This window comes from Sturnus vulgaris, chromosome 16 (genome assembly GCF_052056855.1).
Source record: "Sturnus vulgaris isolate bStuVul1 chromosome 16, bStuVul1.hap1, whole genome shotgun sequence".
NCBI lineage: Eukaryota > Metazoa > Chordata > Aves > Passeriformes > Sturnidae > Sturnus > Sturnus vulgaris.
The window spans coordinates 2,752,183-2,764,895 of NC_142258.1; the positions used below are offsets into that span (position 1 = coordinate 2,752,183).

General features: G+C 43.0%; 1 protein-coding gene across 2 annotated transcripts in view; it reads right to left on the reverse strand.

Moving 5' to 3' along the window:
• Window positions 1-2,773: 2,773 nt before the first annotated feature.
• The window catches only part of USP22 (ubiquitin specific peptidase 22), a 91,525-nt gene continuing 81,585 nt past the window's right edge, over window positions 2,774-12,713 (reverse strand). For both annotated transcript variants that reach the window (XM_088174272.1, XM_014870914.2), the window contains 5 exons: window positions 10,711-10,837; window positions 8,777-8,868; window positions 7,288-7,350; window positions 5,280-5,429; window positions 2,774-3,385 (listed from right to left, as the gene is read on the reverse strand). In XM_088174272.1, the coding sequence (XP_088030398.1) occupies window positions 3,343-3,385; window positions 5,280-5,429; window positions 7,288-7,350; window positions 8,777-8,868; window positions 10,711-10,837 (475 nt within the window). In that variant the 3' untranslated portion in view covers window positions 2,774-3,342. The remainder of the gene's footprint in view (window positions 3,386-5,279; window positions 5,430-7,287; window positions 7,351-8,776; window positions 8,869-10,710; window positions 10,838-12,713) is intronic.

A 12,713-nucleotide genomic window follows, 5' to 3' on the forward strand; every position in this document is an offset into this window, starting at 1 on the left:
TAAGGGCACTGATTCTGAGCAAGAACCCCTGCCCAGGGTTTAACCAATTCTCACATTTCTGCTTTTTCCATCAGGCACCAGCATCAGGCAAGTCTTTGTCGTTAATCGAGTGGCTGAAGGACATGAAAATGTAGCTAAACCACTTTGTGGCTATTTTTGTGTCCCTGTGTTCAGTGCTGGCAGGTAACAGAACACACCCCACCGTGAGCCTGCATCGCTGCACCACTCTTTGTTTCCAGTCATTTCTGCAAATGCCTCCTCCCAACAGATCCAGCTGTGCCGATAGAAAATGAACCTCAAAACAAACAAGTCAAGCCCAAACTGCTGCCCCGGTTGAGGAGCTGTCACTGGCGGAGGATGGAGCCTGTCACTGCTGAGTGTCAGCACATCAGGGAGGTTTTGTGTTCCGTGGCGTTTTCCTACAGGCGATGTTGAGGGAGTTCCACGGAAAAACCACGGAGAAATAATTCAGTGCATGAGCTGCCTGAAGGGATGGAGGGGGAGAGAAGGGTGTGTTTGAGAGAAAACAGCACGAGGGGTAGCGCTGCTCGTACGCCAGCAGCTGCTCTTCCATTTTTATAGGAAAAGGGAAAATGCTGTCCCCTCCTCTCGGAGCCGGCGTGGATTTACTGCTGCTGGAAATAGAACCTGGTGTGGTTCGGGCAGAGAAACGGGGGGTGCGGTGGCAGGCGGGAGAGGGGGGGGAAGAAAAGAATAATAGAGCCTTTAATACCCCAGAAATTCTGCTTTTGAAACCAGAAAGAGAGCCTTGAAAGCTCCCCCCGAGAACCATCTGCGCCCGTGCAGCCGCACAGAGCAGAACCCTCTCCACCAGATGGGCGGGGAGGAGAAATTAAGGGTGATTTATACGGCTGCCTCGTCCCTAAACAATTTGTTCCTGAAGGCTTAACAAAGCCGGCTGCAGCAGCTCTGCCGGCTGAGCGTGTGCTGTGGAAAACAGAATTCATTAAAAGGGCAGCCAAGGCTCAGACCTCGGCGCCACAAAGCGAAGGCACCGCCGGAGTCATCCTCATCATCATCCTCATCCTCATCATCCTCAGCCCTTGCCGGGTGTCTGCCGCGCGGTGGCAGCGCTCGTCCAGCCGGGAATGCCAATGCAGCAGCGCTGGGAATGACGAGAGCCTGGTTCCTCCGCAAGGCTGCTGCATTATTAAACAGCAGCAGAAAGCGTCGCACGATGCCGTGCTGGGCTCGGGGGGAAGGAGGGGCCCCCTCTCCTGCAGGAGCTGCAGCTGCCCGGCCGTGTTTCAAACCGAGCCATCGCTCCGCTTTAACCGAGTAGCGATGGAAATTAAATTGCCCCGGCGGGATGTGTTACACAGGCAGGGAAGGCGATGGCCTGGGCAGCACTGGGGCACCCCACACCACACCCAACGCTCCTCGAGATGCTGCAGCTCGCCCTTTCCTCCTCCTTGCCCTGGCACAGATGTACAAAACCTCCTCGTACTGTTGCAGTCTGTGCGCAAAAGAATTTCACCATCCTTCTGTTCCGCTGCTCTTGTCAGATGCTCATTTAAAAACCAAACACACTCAATTCCCTTATTTTCCTGGTTTTTGCTTTATCTCGAGCGGGTTAGACAGCTGTACGTCCTTCCTAAAGCACAGAACTAAAGGCTGAGATCCCTCCCTGCCTTTCCACACTGGCAAAGCTGAGGAATGGCTGACTGGGGATTTATGCAGAGGTTAAAGATCAGAGAAGCTGTGGCTGCCCCTGGATGCCTGGAAGTGTCCAAGGCCAGGCTGGAGGGGCCTTGGAGCAGCCTGGGACAGCGGAAGGTGGCCCTGGCCATGGCAGGGGCTGGAACAAGATGATCCTGAAAGTGCAACCCAAGCCATTCTGTGATCTGTGGTGTGACACCAACTTACACAGTGCCCAACTGATGCTTCACCCTCTCCACAAGGGAGAACAAAGATATTTCTGCTCTTCCAGCTCTGAAGGCTTCCTCTCCCAGGCTGTGATTCCACCCTCAGCCCAAGCTCCTGAGAGCAAGATCCAGCAGGAGCAGCTCACCACAGCCATGGAGGGGGAGGAAAGGCCCCAGAGCTGCAAGCTGACAACACCAACACACAGGCTGTGGCACTGCAAGAGGAGAAGAGCACGTGAAGAGTTAATCCATGTGGGAGGATACAAGGAACCAATACCAGCCTAGCATACACCAGGAAAATGTGTTGTTTACTTAGAGCACTGCAGAAGGGCTCAGTAGCAGCAGATCCATCGCTCAAAGCTGCCCCGGCAGCGACCGTTCCCAACAGATGGTACATTTTTCACCACTGAGGTTCTCTCAAGTGTCAGATATATATAAATCCACCTTTGGAAGGCAGTAGGGGGGAAAAAAAAAACCAAACCAAAACCAGGAACAACAAAACAAGCGCTTTTGAGAAATTCAAACTTATTCACAAGATTTAAAAAAAAAAAACAACAAAACGAAACAAAACCAAAAAGAACCAAGACCACTCTTACAGTATAAACACGCCAATTCATTCATTTTTACTGATGGTTGCATTTATGAATTTCATTCTCGTGAAAAAAGGGAATAAAAGGAAAAAAAATTAAGAAAATAGCTATTTATAGAAAACAAAACAAAAAAGGGCTCAAACAACAGAATCTGTGCTGATGCTTTTGGATGAGCAGTCCGATGGCATTGAACGTTACCTGTGCAAGCAGGCATGCTTGAAAACCTGTCTGAGTACTGCAGCTTCAGTTCCACAATCCAGGATTTCTTTTATGGTTGTTGGAAAAAAAAGAGCCTAATAGTTTCATACTGTATTTATTTAATAACTAAAATTCACAAATAAAAAGATACTTGCAAAGTCCTTTAGTTGTCTCATCCCCTCCTCCTCCACTCTACTGCTTTCAGACCCATATGCATAAAAAAATGGGTTTGGATTTTTAATTTTTAACTGTTATATGATTGGTCGTTGGAGCTGAAGCACCGAATGGAGAAGATGCTTTATGGAGATGAGGGTAGAATCCTTTGCCTTCCCACACACATTTTGGAGGAACACAGGAGATGTACCAGTGCCCGGACTCCTCTGCTCCCATTTCCCCCACCCAGAGCATTCCTTTCATTTTATATTTCCTCTGTTAAGTGACTGACTGCAGCCTCTTTTCCCCCTTTCTGTCCTCGTGGGACTGCACACACGTCGGACATTGTTCATTTCTCACTCTCCAGGCTGTGAGTCAGTGTCAAGTAGGTCCTGTTACAGCTCAGTGCGAGTTGGTTTGTAATGGGTCTTTTCATTTCAGGTAGGTTTGTGTGTCGATTCAGAAGGCTTGCGTTGTTTCTTCCTTGTTTACATCTGACAAGCTGCTGGATAAGGCTATTCATACTCCAGGAACTGTTTGTGATAGAACAGCAAATATCTGGAAGAGAGCACAGGGACAGTGTCAGTTCTGTGCCAAAGCAGATGAGTTTCAATTGATGCAACTGTAAGACATGAGGGTTGTTAATTTTGCTTTTCTTTTCAATTTGAAAAGAAATCCCCACTAACCAGAGATGAGAAGGAGGGATGCCAGCTGACATAATTTTACCAGCAACTCAGGGAACTGAACAGCTGTACACCAAAGAGGATCCCCATGGATGCCTCATCCATCTCTGGAAGTGTTCAAGGCCAGGGACAGGGCTTGGAGCAACCTGGGATGGTGAAAGGTGTCCCTGCCCATGGCAGGGGGTTGGAGTGAGATGAGATTTAAGGTCTTTACTTGGCCAGGCCATTCTATGATTCTATGAAATCTACTCAGGATCTGAAAACTCTGGAATATTGGATTTTGTTGGTGCCCAGCCAGGCAGCAACCATTTAACACTAACTTGACATAAAATAAAGGTGCTTTAAGATGCAACTGTTGCTTTAGAGTCACACTACCAGAGATCAGTTTGATTACTGCAAACTGGCTCCCATTTACTGGAACAGAAGCAAAATGAAGCAGCAGCCACATGGTTGAACACTCATGTCCCAGTCAAATCTCCCATGTGTCAATCTGTACTCAAATCTGGTGTTTTAAAGGATGCAATTCTTCCTGTCCCTAATTGCTGTGTGTGTACTGGTACAGAAGGGAGCAGCAGTCACACAGAAGGGGACTGATCTCCACACAAACCTGTTCCCACACTGACACAGCCACTGGTGACTCCTCAGAGCACTTCTGTGATGTTCCAATTGTTATAATTCCATCCAAGCCCTATGGATTCCCTCACACTCAGCCTTTATCCGAGTCAGGGAAATGCATCAAAGCTCAAACCAGCCTTTATGGGCAATAGTTGTGTTGTACAACCTCTCCTCCTTGCCTCTGGCAGGTTCTTCCATGGGCATAACCCCACCTGAGCACCAGGTATGTGGTACTGAATTACAACAAACTCATTGCTCTGCTCACCTCAAAGCAGAAGTTCCCTGTCAAGTCATTTAACACTAAAATTCAGGTATTACAGAATTCTGGTTTTACTTCCCGATTGATGTTTAAAAAAAAGGGAAAATGGAAAAATCTATTAAAAAAATTACAACCTGAACATTGTGCCTGCAGCAATCCCTGAAAATGTCACAAGTAATTAAAACAAGAATGGTAAAAACTTCTCTGCAGTACCAAGTCCATAGTTGAAAATGCAAAATGAAGACTTCAGATTTTAAGTTGGTTTTTTCTTGGAACATATACCAGTCCCCAGTGCTTCCTTCAAATGAGGAACACTATGGTGCTTCCCTTGAAAAATACTGCTCTGTCCTCCCAAAACTCGTGTAATATAAATATCAGAAGCCATAATGTCAATCTGAGATTAATTTAAAGCCATGAGCTAAGAAACAGCTCATGTTCTCTACCTGCCTCCCATAGAGCCTTGCTATTCTGGATCACAGCACTTCCTTCATGGCTTTTCTTCAAACCTTTTACACTCACAATAATCCAAAGGTTCTGCAGGCACTGATTGGATTGTGTCATAGAGGTAAGCACTGCTCCTGCATTGGGTGATCACATCACTTTGATTTTCAGAATCCCTTCCATTAGCAGGAGTTTGGACATGGGCACCAGTTCCAGACATTGCAGAGTCATCTGATGTCCCTCACCCTTGCCCTCCCTTCAGCATATCCAGGCTTATAAAGCAATTATGTATAAATACAATTGTGCAGTCTCAATGCTGGAGCACTGAGCATTACAGGGGATATTCAAGAGAGAAATTATTTTTCTCTATGATTAAAAGGAGTTTTTAAAAGTAAAGAAAACCCAACAAAGGTTCAAGTTTGCCTTCCTTTCCCCTTCCCAGGGGACCACTTACCCTTCACTGTCTAGCACATCCTTAATGCTTGCCTTGGTGATAATGGCATCATCACACTTGAACCACTGGTCCTTGTGCTGCCTGATGAAGCTGGTATAGTGCCCACTCTCCAAGGTTCCCTGGTGATTAACTACTGCAAACAAGGAATACCTGGGACAGAAAACACATCATGAATATGTGATCAAAAGGGGGAAAACAAGAGACATTTCATGCAGGCAGAAACTTTTGTTTATAAAAAACAGAGCAATGGTAAAGGATCTGATGCATCAGTAAAACACCAGCTTTAACACCAGCTGGGAAGAGGGTGGCCTTGCCCAGGGAAAAAAATTAACATTTTTCTTTTCCTGTCTTGCTATTTCTGCAACGCTCCAGTCTGGTGACCACTGTCAGCTTTACCAATAGCAGCTACCAAATCTGCTTCTGAAATAGATCAATACTGGTGTGTTCCTGAAGAGAACCACTGATCATCCAGTCTGACTTTCTACTTCCCTGATTTAGTCTAGTGAACCAGATAAAATGCATTTGAGGTATGGGGAAGGAGGTAATCTTAGGTATTTCTAATGATAAACTGCTGAACTGATTAACTGTCCTTAATCTACAAAGCCTGTACTTATGTTGAAATAGTGAATATATTCAGCCTCAACTTCCAGCTCTCAGAAGCTGCTGTCCATTGGTCTGAAAACCTACAGACCCACCTATGTTCCAAAAAAGATCCTGATAATCAAGTTGCTCTCATTTCCTTTTTCCTTTTCTTTTTTTAAAAGTGCAAGACTGAAATCTTTGGCTCTTTTGTTCTAAGGTAAGATTTTGTTTCCAGTCTTAAATACATTAGTGGCTCCTTTTCAAGCATTTTCCACTCTCTTTAACTCTTTCATAAAACGCTGCCCTCACACTCTGTGTGTGACACAAGCACAGCTACACAATGGTAAAATAATCTCTCTAATCTCACTTGTCCTACTCAAGCTCAAAATTCACAGAACTCTTTTGACACAGAGGTGCCACAACAAGGCACCTATTCACTGACTGCCTACAGAGCCACTGATTTAGAGCCACCCTCTCCAGGGGAGTCCTTGAATCCAACTAGGATGGACAGCACCCTCAGTCCCAGCTGGAGCTTTCTGACACTGCCCCAGATGTTCCCTGGCACCCAGATCCCTGAGGAATCCACATGTCTTTGCTCTCATTACCTAAATCTGCTCAATTTTTAACAGCTTCTTAGTTAAGGCATGTGCAAACCTCCAAAGTGATCACCTGTGTTACCTTCAGACCTTTTCTAACACTACTGAACATCCCACATCTAATGATTCAAGCTGCAGCCCCACACAGCACCTGCCTGGGTGACACCTGCACTAAGACCTGCTTAGTTTGGTTTTACATCTCTGTGTGATTCCAGTTTCTTAATGAAACTTTTAGTGGCAAACCAAGTGCCTTGAATTTAAATACACAACAGCAGCAATGAAACTTGTAACCTCACTTAACTGAAGAGGTAAGGTTTGTGTGACCATTTCTATTCCCATAAAGCAATGGATACTGGTTTCAATTACACCCCCTTTACATTCTTGAGCAAGTCTCACCCCTATCCATCATTTATTCTGACTGGAATCAATACCTGACCAACAGACCCAGGATTATTGGGATCTACTCTTGACTTTGAGTGTCAATGTTCTATTAACTTTCTTTGGTGCTCTGGAACTGCCTTTGCCATAGCAATAGGAAGAGGAATATTTCAAGGCAACACCCATCCCTTGGAATAAATATTGTGACCACAGCATTTAATTTTGCCCACAGATCATTTGCTGGGGAGATATCACCCTCAGCTCTGGAACAACTGCCAGAGCCCCATAGAAGGGCAGGAACTGCAGTGAGTGAAGCTTTATTTTGCAACATTTCAGACTTACTGTGCTGTCAGATATGGTAATGCACTGGCACTGCAGGATATAAAGCAACACCATCTCCTTCTAGAAGGCAACTACCTTTCACAATAGGAGTCATGGAATGCACCACTTACTTATTATCATTGTTTAGACTATCCGTCGGCTGCTGGTACTGCCCGTTCATTCTGCTCTCTTTACTGCAACACACACACACACAAAAATGCAGTCACTTAAAGCAGTGGCTTCCCAAACCCAGGAAATTGCTCTGACATGACACACAGCCCGTTTGCTGAATCCAGGTCCTTTATTCCAGCCGAGCAGCAAAGGGTTGATTAGGATGTTCAAGATGCTTTATTTGCTCTCACAGCAGTGCTACATCACTAACACCATTTCTCCTCCTGGTCAAGGCTTCAAATACACATCTGTTTACGTCAAATGTTTCATCCAAAAAGCTTAAAAATAGGTTAAGAAAAGATTTGTATTTGAAACCCAGGAAATTATCTAATTACATCAATCCTTTATCTTGTGATGGGTCAATCATCCCGGCTCTGACTTGTAAATTCATTTTGTGTTTTGACAGCAGCAATAGGATTATGCTGTTGATTTCCTAGCTGGTGAAATTCAGACTACTGAGTTATGCCTGCTGATTATCCCATTTCTATTCCATTATGTTGGATACCTTTTATCAGCAGAGCCTTTTCTATCCAGGGAGAATTCACCACAGAGGAAGAAGGAAGTCTCAAAATCTCCAGAATATATTGGAATAAACCATATATTCTTAATATAACAGTATTTAACAGAGCTTCAAGGCTCTCCTTTCTCTCTTGGTAGAAGCATCTACTTTTTTTCCTGGGAAATGAGGAGTGCAGGCAAAGCTGGAAATTTTAAGTAAAATTTCAGCATCAAATAGAGTCTTTCTGTTAAGAGATACCATGGTCTGGGGCTTTCTGCACTGCTTCAGATAAAAATTAAATCTGAATATCCTCTTGCATATTTGCATGAATACTTGACAAATATTTTTTAATTAAGCTGATGAAATTCCTTTCATAAAGGTGCATTTAAATAAATGCCATGTCTTCCACAAACCTGGGAGGTGGGAGAAGTCTTGCTGTTTCTATTTTAATCTGGACTGTGTTTTTGCTTCTTGCAGCATTTTCTAAACAGAAGTTGAAGGTACTAAACAAAACCCCCCAGATTTGCATATGTGCAGGAATAAAGAGGAAGGATTTTTATAACTTCATGAATACTGGTTAGGGATTAGGTTGGCTGTGTTCTGGCCAACTGCACAGGATAGAAGGTGGGTGGGCACTGAGGGGACCAAAGCAAGGATTTGAAGGCAGGATGGATCTGGGTCTATAAATTTAACAAGCAATCAAAAACATACCACCCATTAAAGAACCCCACCACAATGTTTAAATAGAAATCCTTTTCAGGCACATGAAACTGAAGAGTTTATCTAAAAATGGGTTTAGACAAGCTACACCTTCCACAGAGAAGCTCATGGCAGAAATACCACCACAGACTCTGTACCCTCTCAAGTATGCTCCATATTCTGTGCTGCACATGTATAAACTGGGAACCAGTTCTGCTCAGTCTGTAGGGAGTTTTGGATTTGGGACCCACCTGGAAGCCATGAAAGGTGTCATGTCCAGCTCCAGTGGAAACGAGACATACGTAGTGATCTTCCGCCTCAGTTTGGCTGAGTGTTCAAACCGCTGCAGGCAAAGGCAAGAGGGTTTTTCTTTAGAGAAAAGTTAATTTTTATGTCTTTTATAAATGTCCTAAGCTGAGAAACAGTAATATGAAAGCACATTAGCAGTCACTATGCAGGGACAGCCCTAGATTTTTCCTAGAAGCTCTCTGGGAATGTCCATGTAAATAACCATACATTTCTACCAGGAAAATAAACCACCATTTGTGGGCTCAATGTTAATACAGTATTAATTAGATTATTCACCTTGATATCTATGCATACAAACTTATTCCTGCCTGACATCAAAGAAAAAATATATTAAACAGGGAGAGCACACAGAGCATTTACCCAAATTTCATTTGCACTAGAGCTGTTCCAACCCATGGCTGCTGCCTACCCTGGCTCACAGAACTGGTGATAACAGAGTTTGCCTTCAAATTCACACTCTGAATCCACCCCTCCAATCATCTCAAGTGACAGGAGTCAAGCCTACACAGGAATATCCATTCAAATCAAGGCAAAAAATGGAATATGCTAACAAAAAAAGCCTTGTCCCTCAGCCAAAAGGGGCCTGCAATACCCACCATCCTCTCCTCATCTCCTTCATTGAACATTAAATAGAAACAAGAACAAATACCAGAAAGAGATGAATGAGTGTCTACATAAAGGCAGCTTCCCTCTCCATTTCTCAGAAATTTTGCTCTATTTACACTTCAAGTTAATTATTTTCCAATTGTGATGCTGTGGCAATTCCCTAGCAACAGATCCAGATGTGAAAAGCTGAGACTTCTGTAATTCCTATCTTTTGTGTTTCTCTCTTGCATTAACACACAAAATGAAATTTGCATTTTGCATAGACAGGACAACACCGTCACTTAGGAGAAGTAATTTATTTTCAAAAAAATCTGCAGTCATTTGGGATAACAAAAATACTGAAAGTATAGGAAAGGAGTGGAGCACATTCACCTTGACTTGCCTAAAGGGCAGAATCATGAAGGTCTGTCTTGTTAACTACTCTATAGCAATAAAAACAAAAGGCCAAAATTGCCTCCAAAAGCCAAGCACTCCTGAAACCTCAATTCAGATATGAAAAAATGTCCTTCAGGAAACCAAATTAAAACAAAGGAACTGGTTGGGCTATAACATCTTTGGCATGTGACTTTGCACATCCTCATGGTCAGTGGCAAAGATGCAGCTGAAGAAGCTGGTGGGGATGAACACCTGCAGCCATGACTGTCCCAAAGGGAAGGCCTGTGAATTCCCACCTGTAACACCTTTTTCCAGGATGTGGCATCACTTTCCAAGGACCCTTTGCCTCTTGACAGAGTGACTTCACCTGCTGTGACAGCTGCTCACTTTACACCACATTTCAGACAGAAATTGAATAGGACTGAACTATCCAAGTGCCACAACTGTGACATTATCTGCCATAATTTCATGTGACATCTGCTTTGGAAATGTATAAAATGTTTAAAACTTCACTGCAGTTGGGAAAATTGGTATCAGAACTTTTCCATGCTTTTCCTTCAATACAGTGGCAATCTTTCAGTGAAAGTGTAAAAATTGTACCCTGTAGGATGAGGGAGTGTAACTGGAGATTGGTTTCTGTGCTGGTTCAGGTTTTGGACCAGCCTTCCATTCTGTCTCTAGATTCAAGCTGGTTAAGTTTCCCCAGACACACTGCAAAGCTACATCAGACATAATGAAACACTATCTTAATAGAAAATCTAGCTGGGCAAGGCAATATGTTCTCTATATTAATTTATATCATAAAAATTTAGTCAGAAAACACATCCAAGAATTCAGCTCATCCTCTGAGAGAGGAAATCACATCCTCTGCTCTGTTGGCCCCCTGTGAACTTACTTTGAGATGAAAACAGGCCACAATGGGTAACTTCTTCATAGTGAGTTGTTTGGTAGATTCTTGGTAGCTATGGCAACCACTACATTTGATTTTGGCACTGCTTCCTAGATGTTCTGGCCTTGTAAACCTAAAAAAATATTGAAAAGCAAAGGAAAGCACAAAACAATCAGATGGTTTTTGACATGTGCTGAAAACGATTTTACTTGTGGGTCACTGGCACAAGAGACAAGAGCCAGTGGGTTTTAAGTAATTTTGGGAAATTCTACAATAAAACCATAATAATGTAAAGTGCTATGGCTCAGATATCCAAATGTGATATGGATCATTGCTCTAACTTGCACTGAAGTGAATCAGTGGCTGAGAAAGGAGCTCAGTTTTAGTTCATCTCCTACAGCAGAGCAGCTCATTTTCATACAGAAAGCAAAGAAAAATCTTTTGTTTTCAAACCCAAAAACATTGGTATGGAAGACACTCTTCTGCAACACACTATTCTACCTTGTAGCCCTCCAGGGCTGGGATCAAAGCTCTGAGATGGAAAGATCTGTAAACACAAAGTTCTTTTCAAAATACAGATACCCTTCTAAAAAACCTTTGCTGACAACTAGAAAAATCTCTTCCAAAATTTTCAGACAGAACTGCTCAAAGGAGCCATGGGGAGAGACCATTAGGGAACAAGGAAATGCTCACAGAAAATGGATTACCTCAATATTCTCACTATAAACTAAAGCAAAATCTTTATTTTCCAGAAAATCAGCACAGAAAGGCCAGGACCACGGACTTTGCTTTCTCAGTCCTTTCCCCCAAATTTAGATTTCCACAGGGCAAATCAACCATTTCCCCAGAGGCTGCCTTGTAACAGAGGATTTTTGAGATGAAGTATTTCAAAATACAGTTAAAACTTTTTCATTAATGCACATGAAGAATGTGAGGGCAACACGGTGTCAGTTTGTCCCTCACTCTCATTCTGACTATGGCCAAAGCAGCCTCCAGCACTAAATGGCATCATAGCTTCCTCATTAATTAACAAGATTTCCTTTACCTGGAATGTGCCATCATTCTCTGGTTTGTTTTTCTTTTTTTTGTTTTCTATCTGTTTTCCCTTAAGTTTCTAAAAAGGCTCCTAAACTTGCTCTGATAAGTTGTTTGGAATGCCCTTGTATTTCCATTTTTGTGTGACATTCCTGTTCAATCCTTCCTTCTTCAGGTCAAATTCAGCTGCATGGCCACACTGACATGAAGTTACACATCTTTTTTCTTGCTAACTTTTGGATAAAAACACAAACCCATCCTCTTTATCCATTAGAGTGCAACTTCCTTCCAAAATCCATACTTTTTGGAAGTATCTTTGAACCTGGATGTTTTTCCCTTCCCTATAATCAACTGTAATTCTACTAATCTCTATGTTGAAGAAAATCACCAGAATTCAATTGCTTTTGCTTCTTGATGTCTTCCTGCATCAGCAATTTTTCATTTGTACTAATTCCCTCCTTTCCTTAAAACTATTGATCTTAACGGTGTCAAGCAGATTAGAAATCAGATGTTAGAGACTATGAATTTTTATTTCAGGAGGATTAGCTTTGCCCCAGGCTCCAGGTAACCTCTTCCTCAGGCAAATATCTGCATTTGCCACAAGAGAATGACTTTCAGATCTGCTGAAAGATCCAAGTGAGCTGTACACAAAGGCATAACCTTCTCCCCAGGTACCTGTTTCCAAGATGCCCAAGTGTCAGCCTCAGAATTACCTTTTCTTTTTGAAAGCTCCATTCCTTTAATCCTTAATGGCATCTCTGCAACTAAGCTGGCAGTAGCTGACTCTGAGTTGTGCTCTAAGCAAAATCTGATTCCTACTTGGTGTTAGAATTTAGATAAATATTAAATGCAATATAAACTCTTTTCACGTGCCTCCTCAGCTACCAGAACCAAGAACATGGAGAGAGACATCAGTGATTTATATCATGTGAAATCACATTGCCTGGCAGCAGGCAATGCAAAATTTGTTTTAT